We start from the raw sequence: 18,853 nt of genomic DNA, 5'->3' as shown, positions 1-18,853 counted from the left end.
GTCCGCATTCGACCCAGTGCGGGAATGTGCGCCTTTGTTTGGGTGGCAGTAATTGATTCGCACAGAGATCTGGTACCATTACTCTGTGTAAAGCTTCACGACGGTATAGTGCACAGTTTTGACAGGCTTAGGCTGACTGAGATATCTTGGTAGGCTTTGGTCGACGGTGGAAAAGGTGGTGGACTCTACTCGCTGCGCTAGCTGTGCAGCCAGAGCGGCCATCGTATGTGACGTGCGCTGCGATGCCATTGTAATGGGGACGCGAGGCCTTGTTAATTCGCGGTAGCTTTATTTGCACGGGGGCTTTCATCTCACCCGGGGATTAACAAGCGTCACTCTCGGACACCGCTTTCTCCTCTGCCTCGCCCCGCGCGATCCCCGTGGATGCAACTGTGGCTGCCTCTGGGCGAGTGGTGGATTTTTACCCACAAGCCCCTTCATGAACACGGCACGCGAAGCGCAGAGGGCTCGCCGGTAGATGTGGGTGTCGGCTGCCCTTCCCCCGAAACAAGTTGCCTTTGCAAGCTTCAGGCTGCAGCCCCCAGGAGACTGGGTTTGGCTGCAGTCGTCATCGAAGCAACAAGCTGGGAGGAACTGGGCGACCCGAGCGTTCCTCGGTCGACCCCGTGAGAACACCAGAACACCGTTTTTTGCGAAGCCACTTCAACGCAGCTGCCGACCATCACCTGCGATGGCGCACCGCTGGTCCCTACACCCTGGGTTAGCACAAAAACATCGGGGACACGCCATGTACGCGCGCGTGTCCCTGCTCGTCACAGTTCTATGTTGTCCATGATTGCGCAAGGTGCGGCTTGGATGTGGCATTAAGAGTTTATGTATGTGTTTGAACCTGCGCATTAAAACTCAACGCGGATCCACTGCAGAATAGGTGCGTTCATACACCCGCTTCTCGTCTCAATCAACCCTGCCTTGCATTTTACCGTTGGGGCCTTGTGGTTTCAAGGTCTTAAAGAGTCCCAGAATCAGGTGGAGACTAAAAACTAATGTCAGAAGCGAATGAGTGGGTAAGTCGGTGAGAGTTGTGAATTGGTTGGCAAGGGAGTGAGTCGATGAGTGAAAGGCTCAGTCAATTAGTGGGTAAGTCTATGAATCGGTGGGTGTGAGTGAGTTCATTAACTTGTGTGAGTCTACTAGTAGGTTGATGTTTGCTAAGTTTAACGAGTGAGAGAGATGGCTAATTTAATGCATCGGTCAGCGAATTAGTGGGTGGGGTATGAGAGTAAGCTTGTGAGTTTGTGAGTGAGCCGGTGAGTGAATCGCTAAGTGCTAATCCAGAATTGATTTATCCGGATCTGGTTCTTCATCCGGCACGTGGTGGTGATGCTGGCCGTGCTGCTGCTGCTGCTTGGAGTTTGAGCGTTGACCCTGCAGGTTGGGCAGCAGCAGCACCCGCGTGCCACCCAGCGGTAGTGGGGCTGCGGTGGGCACTTCCGCCGCCTTGCCGTTCTGTGCTGCTTCCAGATCCTCCTCCCATGGCGCGCTGCCATTCACCGTCTGCGGAGCAGCGCAAGAGAAAAATCCAGCACCGGCAGCGCCGGCGGTTACCAGCCGCACATTGCGAGTTCAATGTTGCCCAGTCTTGCGGTGTATTTTGGGTACATTTAACCACTTTAAAAAAAGGTAATCGGGCAAAACCCAGTAGAGTTTGTTTTACAGGCCACCTTCATCAGATGAAGGTGACATGTGAAGTTGAAATGGGATCAGGTGTTGAGGTGTTAACTACCTCGCCTGGTGTACAGGAGGACGCGGGTTCGATCTGAACCCTGACGCCTGCTGTATATTTTGAGTCCTTCGTTTTTTTCCTCCATTTAGAATCGACATGCGTTGAGAGTATTTTGCTGCTATAAATTTCCACATGATAAGCCACTTCGTTGAGCTATCATTTGTGAAAAAGAGCTATATAGCTCGGTGGGCCTTAGCTGGTAAAAAAAAAATAGAAAGAAGTAATACAATAATTGGTTATGGAAAACATTCCAAAAAGCTCATTCTGCCGGAACTAAAATGTTTTCCAATTTACGGTTGGTAAAACCAGGGCTTCATAATTGATGCTTTTTATGTTGAAATTGCACCACCAAATTTAGGGCCTGAGACTGGAGGACACTTTGGCAATTGTAGAGACTGCCTGACGATGCCGGCCGTCGGTCGGTCGGAGCGCCACGTCTGCACCCCGGTGTGCACTGCGTTGGGAATCTCTCTCCAGCAACGCCACAGCTGGGGCTGCTGGGGCAACCAGCAACCGGCACGTTTGGTCATCGCATAACAGCGTTATTGATATGGTCATGTCAGGTGGAGGAGGGTTTACGACATGCAATTTCGCTTGTGCGGCGATTCGACCCGAAGATCGGTTACGAATCATATTGGTCTCAGACGCCCATGCATTAAAACTAAGCTGGGCTTAATTCAAGCTGGAGTTGTCTGGGGCTTATCTCCAGTGCTTAAGTTGCAGGTAGAGGCATGTGGTTATGCACGGCACGCACATGCACGGTATGTGTGCGTACTTGGTGTCAAGTTGGGACGGGATCCATCAACAGTAACCAAGGGTCGCCTTCTCAAAGCACCACCCCCCCTACCCCCGAAAGCAAAGATCTCCCGTGTAACAGATTGAAGGGACAAGTGCTGTTAAGCGAGCACCTATGAAGGCCGGAATGGCACACGAGGAGGTGGTTGACGAGCACCACACCCTGCCGCCTTTGTCTCCAAAGTGCCGACGTTTACACACCGCACCAGGTACTCATTAAAGGCTGAGAACCCAAGTTTGGTTCAAATTTTCGCTGCTGTTATTAGTCGGGAGCGGGAATCGAACTCGGGTCGCCGGGTTCGCCCCCACGTGAGTGTGTATACTGCCGTAAACGCACCGTGTTGTACTTCATCGTCTTGTTGCATGGCCCGCACACATCCAGTGTATAGTATGCGCGCCGCACAGCCTCCTCCACGTACGGGAAGGCCAGGATGCTCAAGGGCAGCCCCACCTTGGCCACGAGCCGTCCACATCTGCGCGTGCCACGACAACAACAACATCGACATCACCCAAAAGGCGGCTTCACTGGTCTCGAGCTCGATGGCCTCTGCGTGACCCTGGGGTATTGGCCACCTGTCCGGGTTGGACGTGGACAGTCTGGGGATTGACGTCTGGTCTTCGGGGGTAGAAGCAAGGAATTAATTTGCACAGAGATCTGGTAACCGGTGTTTTGAGAAACCTAATTTCAGGATGCTTCTGAGTTGTGATGCGAGACTAAGGCTGACTAAGAACGATGCCGGGGGGGGTTGGTCTGTGCTACTGGAGCTATCCCAGAGGTGTCAATTACCCGGTTGCTGCAGAGGCCACCACAGATATTTATACCGAGGTGGCACAAGTTTACTGGGCCTGATTTATTCCAAAAATGTAATGTTAATGCACAACCCATTCTCGATCCATTTCCAGATAAAGGCCTTCCCATGGCTTTCAGTCATGAAGATTGTTTGGCCATACTTCACCAAATTTGTTCAGTGCTGTTGAGATGTCACTCGCTGCTGATGTTAGCCATGGCCGGAAATTGAACTCTGGTTACCAGGTTTACAGTACAATGTGCTAACCAGAAAAATATCTCGCTGGACTGGGTCTGGGTCTAGTCTGGGCAAAAGGACATGATGTGGTGTCGACTCATGCCCTGGGTCCATAGTCTGAGTCTTGACCCATGGACCAGGTCTGGCCGGGTGCATAGACCCGGTTTGCTTTGCTCCACAGCCTGCTCTGGTTATATCTATGGGACCTTTTTTGCCAGTATCAAAGTATGACAAATAGGAATAGGTTTTATGCTTCCAAAAGGTATCTACAGTATTTGATGTTTGAGCATATTAACACCTATTTTATTTGTAGACTTAAAACTTTCGTGACTGCTGTAATTCATATTCTTGGTTGTTTCAGTAAAGTCACGTAAATAGAAAACAAAAATACAGTAATAAAAGCAAAAAAACCCGAAACGTAGTGGGTTTTTTACTTTTTTTTTGTATTTACGTAACTTTAACGAAAGAACCAAGAATATACCTTTTTATTGACATAAATGGTCAAATTATTCTTATTTTTCATAGTCTGGATCAATGGTTTGTGACCCCGTGCGGCTCGGAGGACTGGGCCTGCGTATCCCCGTGCCCCTATCCCCCATGCCCCACCGTGCCTCTCCGTGCCCTCCATGGCATCCCGTGTGCCCCCCCGTCTCTTAGTGACCCCCTCCTGTATCTCTCTGTGCCCCCCCCCGTGGCTCTCTGTGCCCTACCATGCCCCCCATACACCCACCCGTGGCCCCCCGTGTCTCCGGCATGCTCGCTCACCGGTCGTAGATGAAGAAGTCGTCCTTGGTGCCGCCGAGCGTGCTCCACACGTCCGTGTCGTTGGGTGCGTGTTGCAGCACGGGGATGGCGGGCGGCACCTGGGCCTTCAGACGCTCGTAGCGCGCCAGCGAGGCGGAGCTCTTGTCATTGACGATGAGGTAGTGGATGCCCCGCAGGCCCTCCTTCCACAGGTGGGCCCGCAGCTCCTTCAGGCTGCGGTGAAAAAAGGTGGCGCAAGCTGCGAGCGTCTGACGGGGAACATTTCTCCTGGATAATCCTGGGAGGAAATGCCTCGTTTTGCAAGGGTCTCAGTTTATTCTGTTCAACTGGGCGAGGAATCGAGCGAGCCAGGGGCATGAGTCTGCCGGTGGGTGGTTCATCCCAATGGAGTAATTTAGCGGCGTAATTTTTTAAAATGGCGAAATCTGTGACCCTTACGCAGGCACGCGATGGTCTCCTCTTGCGAATGAGGGTCACGGGGATCTGTGATGTCCACTGCGGGTGAAGAAGATGTCCAGGAGTGCTATTATTGTTATGATTGTAATAATAAGGATGGCTGTTATTATTATTGTAATAACGGCTATTGCACCCGCAGCGTTAATCACGGTGGCCACTGGATTCGGACAGTGAATCTCTGCAAAAAGCAGCGAGCTGCCGCTGGGCCACGGCTCGGCCCCAAAGGGTGTCCAGGGCGTCGACTAACACGTACGTAGCAAACGCGCGCGTAGCAAACGCGCATAGCAAACACATGCACATCGCAAACACGCACATGGCAAACGTGCATGCAAACACGCGCACGCATAGCAAACACGCGCATAGCAAACGCGTATAGCAAACACGTACATAGCAAACGTGCGTATAGCATGCACGCACATAGCAAACACGCGCATAGCAAACGCGCATAGCAAACACACACATAGCAAACGTGCGTAGCAAACACGAACGTAGCAAACACGCACAAAGCAAACGCGCATAACAAACACGCGCAGAACAAACACGTACATAGCAAACACGTTTTGGTATGTATGATTGCATTGTGTGTGTGCTCATTAGAGGCAGCAGAGGGCAGTGCATGAATGCCTTCCATCTAAAAGCTGTCCCCAATAACCAAATAAGCGGACAATGCTGCTTTACGTATCCATCCCTCCACATAAAACTTGAAAAAAAAATCATACATCCCATCAGCCAACCGGCCTTCGTGCTGATGAGACACTTGAATGTGGCTCACAGAAGGGGACCTTGTGGCTGATGGCCGATGGCCGATGTGTCAAGCTACGCTTGGCTCATCTCTTCCTCCCCACCATACGACGGAAGAAGAATGAGACGAGAGGCACTGGGAGGGTCACAGGCATTTAGGGTGGAGGGTCCCGCTGGCCACCCCCCAAGAGTGAACTCAATCTTCCGATATTGCGGTCAAGCTCGCCGCGAGACACGACCAGCCTCCACTTACAAGAAGAGCAAACAGCAACTGGGGTTAAATTTCGATTTAAAGCTTTCGTGACTGCAGGGATTCATCTTCTTGGTTCTTTCGGTAAAGTCACGCAGAAGGGAAATAATAAAATAATAAAAATAAAACATAATAAAATAATTCTCACGACGTTTCGGCCACAACGCAAGCAGCCGTCCTCAGGTGAAGAACAGGTCTGTCGGGAAGACATCGTCTGAATGGGCACCACCAGGCTTGGCAGCGTATATTTCAGCTGGGTTGGAGGGGGGAAGGGGCGCCTTGACAAAGGAATTTGCATATCAAGAGGAATTTAGCATATTTATGGGAAATGCGGAGAATGGATTCCTTGCTCCGCTGCAAGTCTCCATTCCCTGCGGAGAATGGATTCTTTGCTCCGCTGCAAGTCTCCTACCACCACTCTCCCATTGACATATTTCGTTGCTTCCTCTTAGTACCTTTCACGCGACGGTCAATGGTATAGTGTGGTGGTGGGAGTGTGCGTGTCTATCTCCCTGTGGTCTCGTGGATTTTTCTCCGGGTCCTCCGGGTTTTTGCCTCCACATTTAGAATCAACGTGCATTTAGAAGATTTGGCTGATATAAATGCCCACATGATAAGCCGCCGCTTCCTTGAGCTGTGACAGCCAGGTCACTTCTGAAAAAAGAGCTACGTAGCTCAGTTGTACCTTACCTGGTACAATAAACAAAAATGTTTAAGTTTACCTGTGTGCCTGCTTCAAGCAGAAGTATCAGCTGGCCTTAAGCAGCGCCAGCACCACCACGCTGCCCAGCCGCTCCGTCATTGGCACCACGCCGCCACCGCCTATCGACCACACCGGAGGCCGCTTGCACCTGGCCTCCAGGGCCTCCTCGCTCTCAGCCGCGGCCGCCATGAGCTGGCTGGCGGCCGGACCTGCGGCGAGCAGCAGCAGCAGCAGCATCCACCCGAGGATGGGGGGGGGTCCTCCGCCGGCAAGGCCCCCCACGGTGCCCGCCCAGCTCCCGGTTGGGGCCATCTGTTGCCCTGGCGGGTGGCTGCGTTGTACGGCAGCGACGACGAAGACGACGACTGCCTTGGCACTCTGGGGAGGATCCGCGCTGGAATGGAGCGATAGAATCAAGCACCAGACAAACTCATCCAATCAGAAAATTTGCCCACCCCCTCCCACCATGTGAAAGAAAGTGGGCGTGGCGTTGGTCGAAGGGGGGCGTGTCTTTGCCTACGTGGTCATTGTGGACCGTGAGTCGAGGTCAATGAGTAAGGTTTATCACGTAAACAGAACATGCCAATTCGTTACTCTCCAACACACCGGTGTGATGTACCAGTAACAAATTGTAATGTTCTGTTTACGTGACAAACCTTACTAATTGGCTGTGTCAGGTGGTGGCGGGTTTATATTTACGTGATCTGACCCAAAAACCTCTATTATGAATAATATTCGTCGCGAAAGCTTCCTCCTATGGTTAGTTGTATCCATTTATTGTACCGCAGCGCAGCGACCTATTACAACGGCGTGGCTATGCAAGATTCGACTGTGACCCCCTCCCATCTGCTTTCTCCCGATTCACTTTCATTGAAATATCTACGGATGGTTTTTAACCCCCTGTTACGCAATACTATGTTAGGCTATAACTGTATATATTATTTTAGTGGCACCGTATGTTGGGTTTAGAGGAAGATCGTCTCACAGTGACAGGATTAATAAAAACATTTAAAGATTACAATACGCACAATTAAGTTATCGTGCATCTTGCTTTCATGCGCATGTCAGCAAACAAGCGTGGTGGTGTTCAGTAACAAACACCAACAGTCGCGCTACGAGATTTTACGCTTTGTGTATTTTTAGAAAAAAAAATTTTCATCCGTAACAATATTTTTTTCTTTGGAAATTATAGTTCATTGTTGGAATATTTTTTGTTGAAATAAATGTTCCTAACATTTGTTGTACTTGTTTATCTTGTTGATTCGGAGACCACCTTGTGGCTGACCTCCCCCCCCCATGCGTCACATTACGCTGCCCCCCCCCCCCCCCCCCCATAGTTGCCGCCTGTTCGAGATTTGGTCACAGGCAACTTGTAGTACGAGGTTTGTACATTGACTTTAAAAAATATTTTCTCATTTTGGTGACCGGAGTTGGTTCACTCTCGACCCGGGCAGGCTGAGATCTTGACCGGCCGTGTCCAGGTGGCAGGAATCGACGAGTGACCAAGATCTGATACCGATGTTTCTGTTGTTGAACGTTATCGCGGGACGCTGCGCAATGTTGACAATGGACCCAGGCTGCCCGAGCAAGAGTCCATGACCCTGGTGACACTGGAGCGCAGTGGACGCGTTATCGCGCCGCTGTCGAGTCTGCTGCGTGTGCTATCAGTGGGGAGTGGTGGCGCAGCGGTTAGCGTACCTAACTCAGTACAGTAAACCCATCGACTATTCGCGAGTTCTGGATTCGCGAGTTTCGCAAATACTTAAAAAGAGCATCAGTATACCTTCACGGCGACATAGCCAATAAATAAGCCTCTGTATAACATTAAAATATCCCAATGCTGGTGGGGCGTCGGAGGGGCCTTTCCCGGTGCAGTTGATGTTGACGGTGTGGGCACGTGCGTCACAACGCGATGTAATGGGGCCCCGCACGTTGCCCCAATGAAAAAAATATAGACAAAAAATATCCCAATGCTGGAAAATTACACCGCGTATCACTCACGTGGGATTACAGCAACATCATCACCCTCTCCTGATGCTGCGAAAACCTGGCAGCACATCCTGAAAACGAGCCCGAAACTTGGTGAGGCTTTCCTTGGAGGAATAACCGAAGTATCGATCATCCTGGGCCCTCCCAGGTCGAATGAATAATCGGAGAAAACAGACTCCATACCGTTGCATTGTTCCATATAATGTCTTTACTACTCAAAGTCTGCTGAGCGAAAACTCTCGAGGTACCATCAGTTCAAGCTTTGCGAATGTGGCAATGCCACCCAGACTATGGACTATATAGTAAACCACTGTTGTCTGTGCTCCTTCAAGGGAGGAGGAACAGCAAACTTACACACCAACTCTCTCCTGAAGCCCTCTCGACGTGGCCAGCAGACCTCGACATTGGAACTTAGCGCCTGAACGTATCGCTGCTGATTCCATGTATGTTGAACTTATTTCGCACCGTACGTAGCAAACCGTGCTAATCTCAGCGGCATTGAACTGTTTACAGTTTTTTTTGCTCGTGAACCCCAGAGTATAAAAAGTAAGCTAAAACTCTAACCCAACGTCTGTGCCTCCCCCCTCAATCTCTCAATTCTGAAGGGCCAATGCACGAAACGTCAGCCTACTAAACATCTGCTACAACTCAGAGCAAATGAAAAACAAGGTAATGGATTTATTTTGATGTTTCTCCCTCATGGTCAGCTCCGGCTGCGCTTGTGGCCATCGTCACCACCACCATAGCTCTACTTATGGTGTCATTCGTGCACTGGGCGTTCAGTTGTAGATGTTAACTACCTCGCCTGGTATACAGGAGGTCTTGGGTTCGATGCCGACCCTGACGCCTGCTGCTGTATATTTGGAGTTTGCGTGTCTCTCCCCGTGGTTGCGTGAATTTTTTCCCGGGTCCTCCGGTTTTTCCCTCCACATTTAGAATCGACATCACGCGTTCATAATGTTTGGCTGCTATACATTTAAACACGATAAGCCACTTCGTTGAGCTATCATTTTTGGCCTAGGTCGTAGCTCAGTTGTACCTTAACTGGTAAAACAAAAACATCGTAATAGTACATAGTTGCTTGCACAGTACTCGGCTACCGAGTACACAACTTGAGTTGTCACTCTGGAGACCGGGGAGAACGTTCGGTAACCGGACTGATGCTGATTATGACGGCATCGGTCGCGAACAGTGGCGCCGTGTCAAGAAGAGGCTGCTGCTGCCGCTGCCGTCGACTTCGGCTGTGCGCGTCTCACCCGCGGTGGCGACGAGGCGCTGGCGGCGAGACGGGGCGCGTCGTCGTCGTCGTGCCCGCGGTCGCTCCGCGCGCGTGTGGGCTCCGCTCCGAGTGAGGGCTCCGGGGTAACTCGTCTCGGCGTTGTTAATCACTGTCTCGTCTGTGTGCTTTGTGAGATTCTTTATCAAACAAACAGCGGCCGCTCGTGTTTGCCCTGCAAACAGCCGCGACTCTGCTCAAAGCGCCACGTGCTTATGGCAACGTTGCTGCTGCGTTGGCAGTGGTCAGGCCATGGGCTGGCCGTCGGGCCGCTGGGCCGCTCCATGCCAAGGGCCGGTAGGCCGCTCCGTGTGAGGAAATTGCAAATTAGATCAGTGTAATTTTTTCTAAATATTGTATTACCTCTAATGTGTACGCTCCATTGCTTATTGACGCTCCCAGTTGGCAATACGTCCCCATATTCGGCAGCCCCAAAGCTTATTCCTCACGGGCCCATTCGCTTTTTTGGACCCAGCCCCACATGGTACCAATGAGGATGGCACGACAATTTGGGCCCATTGTGTTTATAAATGGCCAGGTCGATGTTTAGTCCCAGTCCGTCACTTGCAGTGGTGCACGAGCACAGCCAACAACAACTCAACACACTCGTCCACAACACTGTGGCCTTACAAGAATAACAATCTACATAGCTGGCCACGTTTCAGGCAGTGGCCCTTCTAATGTCACAACAACTACTACCTCACGTGCAGGACTTGGGCTATGTGGCCCTATTCCATCTCATCCGAAAGTTCCTGCAAACGTTTATACAAATTGATGAATATTCCTAAAGCCGAGGTCCTTGGCAAGCAGCCTCCCCATGCCCTCAGCATTGAACCACCTCGCAAGATTTTCTGTCCAAATTCTGACATCAAGTCGGAAGTTAAACAATTAAAACAATCTTCTTGGTTCTTTCGGTAAAGTCACGTAGAAGGGAAGTAATAAAATAATAAAAATAAAACATAATAAAATAATTCTCGCGTTGTGGCCGAAACGTCGTGAGAATTATTTTATTATGTTTTATTTTTATTATTTTATTACTTCCCTTCTACGTGACTTTACCGAAAAAACCAAGAAGATGAATCCCTGCAGTCACGAAAGCTTTAAATCGAAAATTAAAAAATGTTGATTGCAACACAGTTGTTCAGTTTAACATGTAGGCGTTCGCGACCAATATAATAATAGAGGGTGGGGGGGGGTTAGATTGCGTAAAACATTCAAATAAGCTCCTGATTGGCTCACAAGTGACGACATCACATTTAATCCATCTGTTTAAGACCCAAACAGGAGGAGGATGTATCCACAACTCCGTGGCTGTCGCCTGACGAGGCTGGCTGTAATTACCGGGCGAAACGTCACGGTACTCGAATTGAAAATGTGGGTTTTAACTCTCCAACACACAACCGATTAGTGCTGAACTAGTAACTAATTGGCACGTTTTGTTTACATGGCAACTTTACTATTGGCTTTGTCAGGCGGTGGTGGGTTTAAAGACACATTTATATTTACGCGATCTAACCGAGGAAAACCTCTGTTATGAATGACACAGTGTAATGTCGGTGCTCTTTCTCTACCCTCGTAAGCTCCGCGTCCTTCTCAAAGACGCCGGCTATCATGGCATTCGTTCCCTTGAGCTCTGTCTGTGGTTGCTACTGAAACACTGACTGGCATTGGATTACTCCTCCCGGTTGCAGCCAATTGTTCAAGCTGCTTATGTAACCGTATTCGCTGTCTCTCTTCTGGCTTCTTGCTATAACTGTCATTTTCCCCGTCACGCCACATTTATACTCAGTCTCTTATTTTATCATTACATGTCCGAGTAATCTAACCCTGCCTTTCTCTAGTCTCATGAATGTTCTTGTTTTACCTGCAGCAATCCATAACGCATGTAAGTCACTCACCTTGTCTGCCCATGACGTGTTTAACATCAAAGGCACGATGAGCAAAAAACAACACGGCGTGTGTGGCCTTAAAATAAATATATATATTTGGCCAGAGAGAGAGATAAGAGTTGGAAGACTGCACTGTTGTCTGATGAGCAGTTTTTTTTTTAAATAGGGATATGAATAGTTACACGAATAGTCGCTGTTGAGTATCAAACTCCTTTCGTAATAACAAAGTATCACGACTAAGTAAACTCAGAATCAGCGCTGGAAATGGGATGACATTACATATAGTCATCGACTTTCAACGCCCGACTTACGAATACCCACACTTAAGAACCAGCTTCTATGAAATATATTTTTTTGCATTGACTTAAAACGCGAACTCGCACTTGCAAACTGAACTGCAGGACTATTTTGTTCAGCGGAGCAATCCTCCGCGAGATGTAATGAGTCATCCTCATGCTAAAAATGATGTGTGTATGCGTTAAAGTGTGTGTGAATGTGAGGAGCGGTAGTGTGGGGAGCAGTGGTGCAGTGGTTAGTGCACTGCGCGTTGAACCCGGCGATCCGGGTTCGATTTCTGCTCCCGACCATCACAAGTGACGATTATCTGAACCGGTCCTAGGTCGACTCAGCATCAAATGAGTACCTGGTGCGGTGTGTAAACATCGCCACGAGGGAGACAAAGGCGTGGTCTTGGCCACCCATGCACCCATTCGTGTGCCGTGCCAGCCTTTATAGGTGCTTGCTAACAGCACTTGCCCAAACAGTCTATTCAGGCTATACGGGGGATCTTTTTCTTTGGTCTTTGTGTTCGCGTGCCCCCCTCCCCCCCTGTGTGTATGTGTGGGGCATGGTAGGGCAATGTCTAGCGCACTGCGCCACCAACCTGGCGACGATTATCTGAATGGGTCCTGAACCTGGTGGCTGGGCATGGTGCTGCCCACCCACACCCTCGTGTGCCGTGTCGGCCTCCATAGGCGCTGCTCTCCAACAGTCTGTTGAGGCTATAAAGGGGGTCGTTGGAATGTGTGTCTGTGTGTTTGTGTGCACGTGCCCCATGTGCCTGTGTGTGTGTGCGTGCCCCATGTGTGTGTGTGTTTGTGTGTGTCTATGTGTGTGTAGTCTGGCATAGGTGCTCGCTAACAGCACTTACCCCTACAGTCTGTTAAGGCTATACGCGGGATCTTTGTCTTTGTAGTCTGGCAAAAATAACCCCCTACCTCCTCGTTGATGTTGGACAGTAACACTGTGATGAGCAGTACTATGGGGGGAGGGCCAATTTCGATTTGTCATTCCCCTCATGGCGTTTGTAGTCACTGCAGCGACCAAACGGGCCTCTAGACGGGTGCGAGGGGCTGGTAACTCCTCCACCTTCAATTAATTACCACTAAACCACGACTTAAATATGTAACTAATAAGCTTGTGCCGGAGGCCCTGAGGGAACAGGCATCTATGGTGTTTCCTGGCCAAACCCCATTTGGCGGAGCCAGGAGACTGAATCCTAACCCTTGGGGTTCCTCCAGAAATAGCAAAGAGCCACTGCGGGTGGCCACGTGGAATGTTTGAACGCTCACTGCGGAGGAGAGGCTGCGACTTCTCTGTCGGGAGCTGGACCGGTACCGCCTGGATCTCTGGTATTGAGGAGGTCCGGTGGACCGGCTGTGGCTCCTGCAACCATGTGGGGTGGACAGTCCACTACTCGGGGCAGGGGACTCCAAACAACAGAGCAGGGCTCTTCTTCTGAACAAAAGAATGAAGGAAGTGTGGGAGCATGGCAGTGAGATGTTTGATGATGTATACCCCAGGCTACTTTGGGCTCGCCTTCCCATTTACCAAAGGCGAGGAGTGGTGGTCGTGGTTACCTATGCCCCCACCGAAAATGAACATCAGTGGAGGGATGCAGGCAAGGCCGATGAGTCAGATGCCTTCTAGCGAGCTTGATTAGCCCCTCGGGATAGATTCATCCTGTTGGGTGACTTTAATGCCCAAGTTGGGCATGATGCTGGCACCTGGTCTGGAGTGATTGGAAGGTATGGGCCAGATCAGCTCAATAACAACGGTAGGAGGCTGCTAGACTGGTGTGCAGCCCATGGGCTTGTAATTACCAACACGCTGTTCCGACATCGGCGCATACACACTTCATGGATGCATGCCGGGACAAACGGCAGCCATTGCTTGCGTGACGGAAGTTCCAGCGGCGGTGCTGGCGGTCTTTCGAGTGTGGCGGGCTTTCCGTCCCGCCCGAGTCGCAAAATGGCGGACGCACGCATGGGCTGTGAGCTCGCAAATCCTCCCGCAGGCGGTAAAATGGCGGCCGCGCTCTCGGACCGCATGGCCGAAGTCTCTTGCAGGTGGGAAAGAGGGGCGATGGAGTCGTCGCCCCGCAGCCCCAACTCTTCGACCTCCCCCACCGGATCCTCTTGCTCTAACTCCGCGACCAGCGCCACCACAGCTTATAGCAGCTCTGCAAGACGCGTGCGGTACGTCCGACGCTCTCTTCCTGACGGCGTCGAAGCTGCGGCGCCGTGCTCTCCCTGCTGCTCTGCCGGCTGCGTCGTGTCGTGAGCCTTGTCCGGAGTGGCCATCGTCGGGGCAATCTGGGGAATGATTCCCTCATCGTCCTCTTCATCCGAAGAAGTCTTCAGATGAAGAGGACGATGGTAAGTTGCCGTCTTCTTGTATACATAACACCTTCTGACGCCAGTTGTAGTGCATAAGTTAGATGCAGACTTATACTTGGAGGCAACACGTTTATTTAACACTACGGGTAACTCTAACAGGATACCAACATAGGGTGGTTACCACCATGGCTAACTACACTACACTCGCAGACAATTCTATAGCCGGACCCGGACAGCCAACAACGGGTTGCCTGGTTCACACGTGGAGACCGAGGATCGAGGCTCAAGGACGGCGACTTAATTTCCAGGATCGAGCCCCGGTCCCTCTCGGGACCCCGCTTATAACTCCCCTGGCCTGGCTGGCTCCGCCCCTGGCCACGCCCCCCTTCCAGAACCCTCGTGGGGACTCTGGATCCCCATCACATGATCCTCTCACCTCCGACTGGGGCCCTCCTGCCCCCTCTCGTCCGGTCACGTGTCCCCCCGGATTCACCTCGCCGTCACGTCCTGGTGCAACCCCCTTCTCAGCGACACCCGTGCTCCACCCATACAGTACCCCCCTCACACGGCACTGTCTTTGCACCGTGGTGGCCCCCTTGAGGCCACCATATATTTACTATACAGTGTGTTTACAGTATTCCTTGCAAATGTACAATATTACTTTTTATTTATGACTTCAGCCACGATTCCCTTTCTTGTTCAACTGTTACACATTTCATAACAATGATCGTATAAATCGTATGAACATTTAAAAACGGTACATTTTGTGTTCCGACTTACCAACCGATGGACATATGAACGGGTCTTGGGAGCGTAAGTCGAGGAATACCCGAACCAAATCTCATAACTCGACCCCCCCAAGCACCCCCAGATCTGAACCGTACCAACTGCTTGAGTGCGCAAGGGGGGGGGGGGGGGACACGAACTTTTAAATAATAACACGTTTTATTTATGTTTGTTATGTTCACACACCTTTTAACACAATTGCATTTTGTACGTTTTCTCCCACGTACCGTTTCGCAGATCTGGAGCGTGACGAACAAATGATTGGGCATTACATAGAGAGAGAGAGATAGATGTGTAATGGGTTCCGGAGACAATTGTAGAGGTAACTTCTTTATTACAATCCAACAGCACTCCAACAGTCCTGATACTCTGTTACAGCCTAGGTACACAGCTTAGTTACACACAGCCCCCCCCCCCCCCCGTTGGTGGCGCCAAGGGGCTTAACTGGCTGGGAGGCCTGGGATCCCAGCCCCTGGCGCCAAGGGGCTTAAGCGTCTGGGTTGCCTAGGGTCCCAGAGCCCCCAGCAGCCCCTCCCCTCTTATGTCACTACATTACGCTCCTCAGCCGTCCCCGCTGTCAATAATTAGAATGTTTAAATTAACGAAAGGGAAGAAAAAAATACGCGAGCCTCAACAGGAAAAGAAAGCAACCATAAATACCCTAACCAACCTGTACATTTTACACTATATACAAGCGTCAATCAACAAAAAGGTGAAGCAATGACACGTGAATAAACGACCCGCGGCACACCTAGCCCTCCTCGGGATCCGCAGCAATGCCCGACTCGCCAATGATATGGCTGAGACATCGCACAGATCCCTGCAGGAGATGGCACCTCCACGGTCTGAACTGCGCGAACCGCATCCCCGTGGTCTCCCGCGCTCGCACAACCCAGCAGCCCTCCCTTGAAGGCCAACCCGGACATCTCATGCCACTCGGCATCACACCCCGCCTTTCCGACCCTCGCGCATCGGCCGTATCGGGGAAACTTGAACCCAGTCTCTCTCCAACTCGCGTCGCAGCATATAGCTGTACCGACCGAGCTGAGATGACCCATCGTTCACTCACTGCACAACATGCACCCTAACAACTGAGGGATACAGTCCCAACATAACGGGACAACTACACCTGAACACTACGAATCTTCAGCCCACTGTTTCAACGCGCCTCCGAGTGTTTCAATCTCCGGGCCGTCAGGGCGAGCCTACAGCTTCAGACGCACCACGGAGGGTCTCAACCTCCGGGCCGTCAGGTCAAGCCATCAGCCATTGCATGACGGGACCACACTCTCCGAGGCCTGTGAGCGCACAGCCCACTAGGCTAGACATGCCACGGAGTGTTTCAATCTCCGGGCTGTCAGGTCAAGCCGTCAGCCATAGCATGACGGGACCACAACTCTCGTGTTAGACACGCAACACCCACTGGGCCATCCTGGTCAGGATCTGCACCCCAAGATATTTGAGAGCCAGCACGACAATTCCAAATCCCTGGCAGCATGTCACCATCTCAAGATAAATGCTCCATACAGTCTATACATTGTTAACAATTACAGCACAAGCTATACATTAACAATCACGAACAAAGCTCCATACAAACCATACATTGTTAACAATCACAAGCAAAGTTTTGCACACACATTGACAACACTCACGAGCGAAGCTCCACACAGTTTACCCAACAACAATCACGACTCCCCAACGACAATGAAGAAAATGTCAACAAATATCATTAACCCAGAGCGCGTAGTGTCAGGGGCCTGGTCTCCCGACCTCCAACCTTTGGCCAGAGCAAAGGCGGGCGACCAGCGTGTCGATCGATGTGCCGGCCCCGGCGCCGGTTACAGTAAGAATGGCGCCCTCACTGTCCGGTCGCAGCGCTGATGACGCGGTATGGTAAGTTGAAGCCAGCTGTCGTCCGGCGGTGAAGGTCGCAGCGCTGATGACGCGGCGTTGTTTGGTTTGACCGCGCTGGGCCTGGAAGTGACGTTGCTCCCAGCGGTCATTGCTCCCCGGGCAGAAGTAACGACACACCCGGAAGTATCCCCCACATTTGTGGTGGGAACGGCGGTGGCGTCCACCATGTTTATGGCGGCGGCGGGCTCGGGCGAGCGCTGCGCCTCTTCTCTCCCCCCCCCCCCGCCATCACCTGTGAGCGCCGCATCTCGCCCAGGAGGGAGGCAAAGCAGCGCCTCCTCCATCCCTGCTCCCGACGCTGGAGAGGGGACGGTCGGCGGAGCAGATAGCTGCTCAGCCGGCGGTGCGGCGTCGCTGTCGGCCGGCGGTGCGGCGTCGCCGTCGGCCGGCGGTGCGGCGTCGTTGTTGGCCGGCGGTGTGGCGTCGTTGTCAGCCGGCGGTGCGGCGTCGTTGTCGGCCGGCGGTGCGGCGTCGCTGTCGGCCGGCGGTGCGGCGTCGCTGTCGGCCGGCGGTGCGGCGTCGCTGTCGGCCGGCGGTGCGGCGTCGTTATCGGCCGGCATTGGCTGCCCCATCGCTGCTTGCTCCTGGACATCACCAGCAGGATTGAAGGTACGTGGCTTACTTCTTGTCTCCATGGCCACTTCTGACTCCAAATGTAATGAGTTCCGGAGACACTTGTAGAGGTAACTTCTTTATTACAATCCAACAGCACTCCAACAGTCCTGATACTCTGTTACAGCCTAGGTACACAGGCTAGGTACACAGCCTAGATACACTACTCTGGCTACGTTCTGGAACTCGCCCTCACAAGGACGTAGAGCCGGGAGTTCCAGAGTCCCATCCACTGGCCCTCACAGCGTCCTAGGGTCCTGAGATGGCTGGTCTTGGGTCTTGGGTCTTGAGCTACAATCCTCCAGCGCGGGGGGGTGGGGGCTCAGCAAAAAATGTATTAAATAAGCCTGCGTGCGCGGGCTTTTGTGATAATAAAATTAAATAAATCTTGCTAATAGCTCCGGATCAGCGGATGAAGGTGAGGGCGAAACTGCAGCTTTTGTGACATCACATCATTGCACAACTGCATTACTAATTATTAAAATTGCGCAACATTTATGAGAAAAAAAGTTTAAATTTTATTTTACCAGGTAAGGCCTACTGAGCTATACAGCTCAATGAATCAATCTTTATTTCTGCGTGCCGATGTCGCCCTCAAAATAAAGTTGGCGTCAATCCACATTGCGACAGAACAGGAAGGGTGCAGGATGGCACGGAGCGGCAACGGAGACAGAGCCCCGCTCTCACCCGCGGCGGCTCACACTGGCCGAGCGGAGTCAATTGCAACCGGGCACAGCGAATAACATGACAAATGTGAGTAGGAATTACAAATAAATAAAATGAAGAGTAAAGAGACTTTTTTTCATATTTAAAATGTTAGATGTTACAGGATCTTGAGTGGGTGCGTCTTGCACGCACCACGGAGTTGAGAGACACGCGGCGCCGTTCGGATGATCGGAGGCGGCAAGCAGCGAGCCGGAGTTCCACAGTATGAATAATGAGAATAGGCATTACCCTTTATGGCAATGAAACAGGTCAAATAGATTCCTGTGTCTCTGGTGAGACTAGGCCATGAGAAAGGCTGTCTCTGGTGTAGGCCAATCAGTTTAAAAGACGATGAATATATCTTATAATCAGAGCTTCATGGGACCTCCTTTGCCAGTACCAAAACAGGTGTTAAGAGGCCGTCCATAAATGACGTCACGCACCTGGGGGGGGGGGGGGTGGTCAGACATTTGTTATGATGTGTGACGAGGGGGGGGGGGGGGTTTGAGAAATGTGACGTCACATCAAAATGCGCAACTTTAAATAAATATAGACAACACGTTCTACTTAATTCAATAGACTTTT

At 51.4% G+C, this 18,853-nt stretch overlaps 1 protein-coding gene across 1 annotated transcript; it reads right to left on the bottom strand.

Annotated features, from left to right (window-relative positions):
• Positions 1 to 274: 274 nt before the first annotated feature.
• LOC133351994 (selenoprotein Pb-like) lies at positions 275 to 9,878 on the bottom strand. The gene is made up of 5 exons (XM_061567669.1): positions 9,725 to 9,878; positions 6,499 to 6,873; positions 4,330 to 4,542; positions 2,877 to 3,012; positions 275 to 1,515 (listed from the first exon to the last, which is right to left on the bottom strand). Exons 2-5 carry the CDS (start codon positions 6,789 to 6,791, stop codon positions 1,288 to 1,290), a joined length of 870 nt encoding a protein of 289 aa, XP_061423653.1. The 5' UTR covers positions 6,792 to 6,873; positions 9,725 to 9,878; the 3' UTR covers positions 275 to 1,287.
• Positions 9,879 to 18,853: the final 8,975 nt, after the last annotated feature.

This window comes from Lethenteron reissneri, chromosome 39, assembly GCF_015708825.2.
Source record: "Lethenteron reissneri isolate LAM-NWPU_2019-01 chromosome 39, ASM1570882v1, whole genome shotgun sequence".
Lineage (NCBI taxonomy): Eukaryota > Metazoa > Chordata > Hyperoartia > Petromyzontiformes > Petromyzontidae > Lethenteron > Lethenteron reissneri.
The sequence above is the reverse complement of the archived record's forward strand: the minus strand, read 5'-3'. Positions and strand labels throughout refer to the sequence as shown.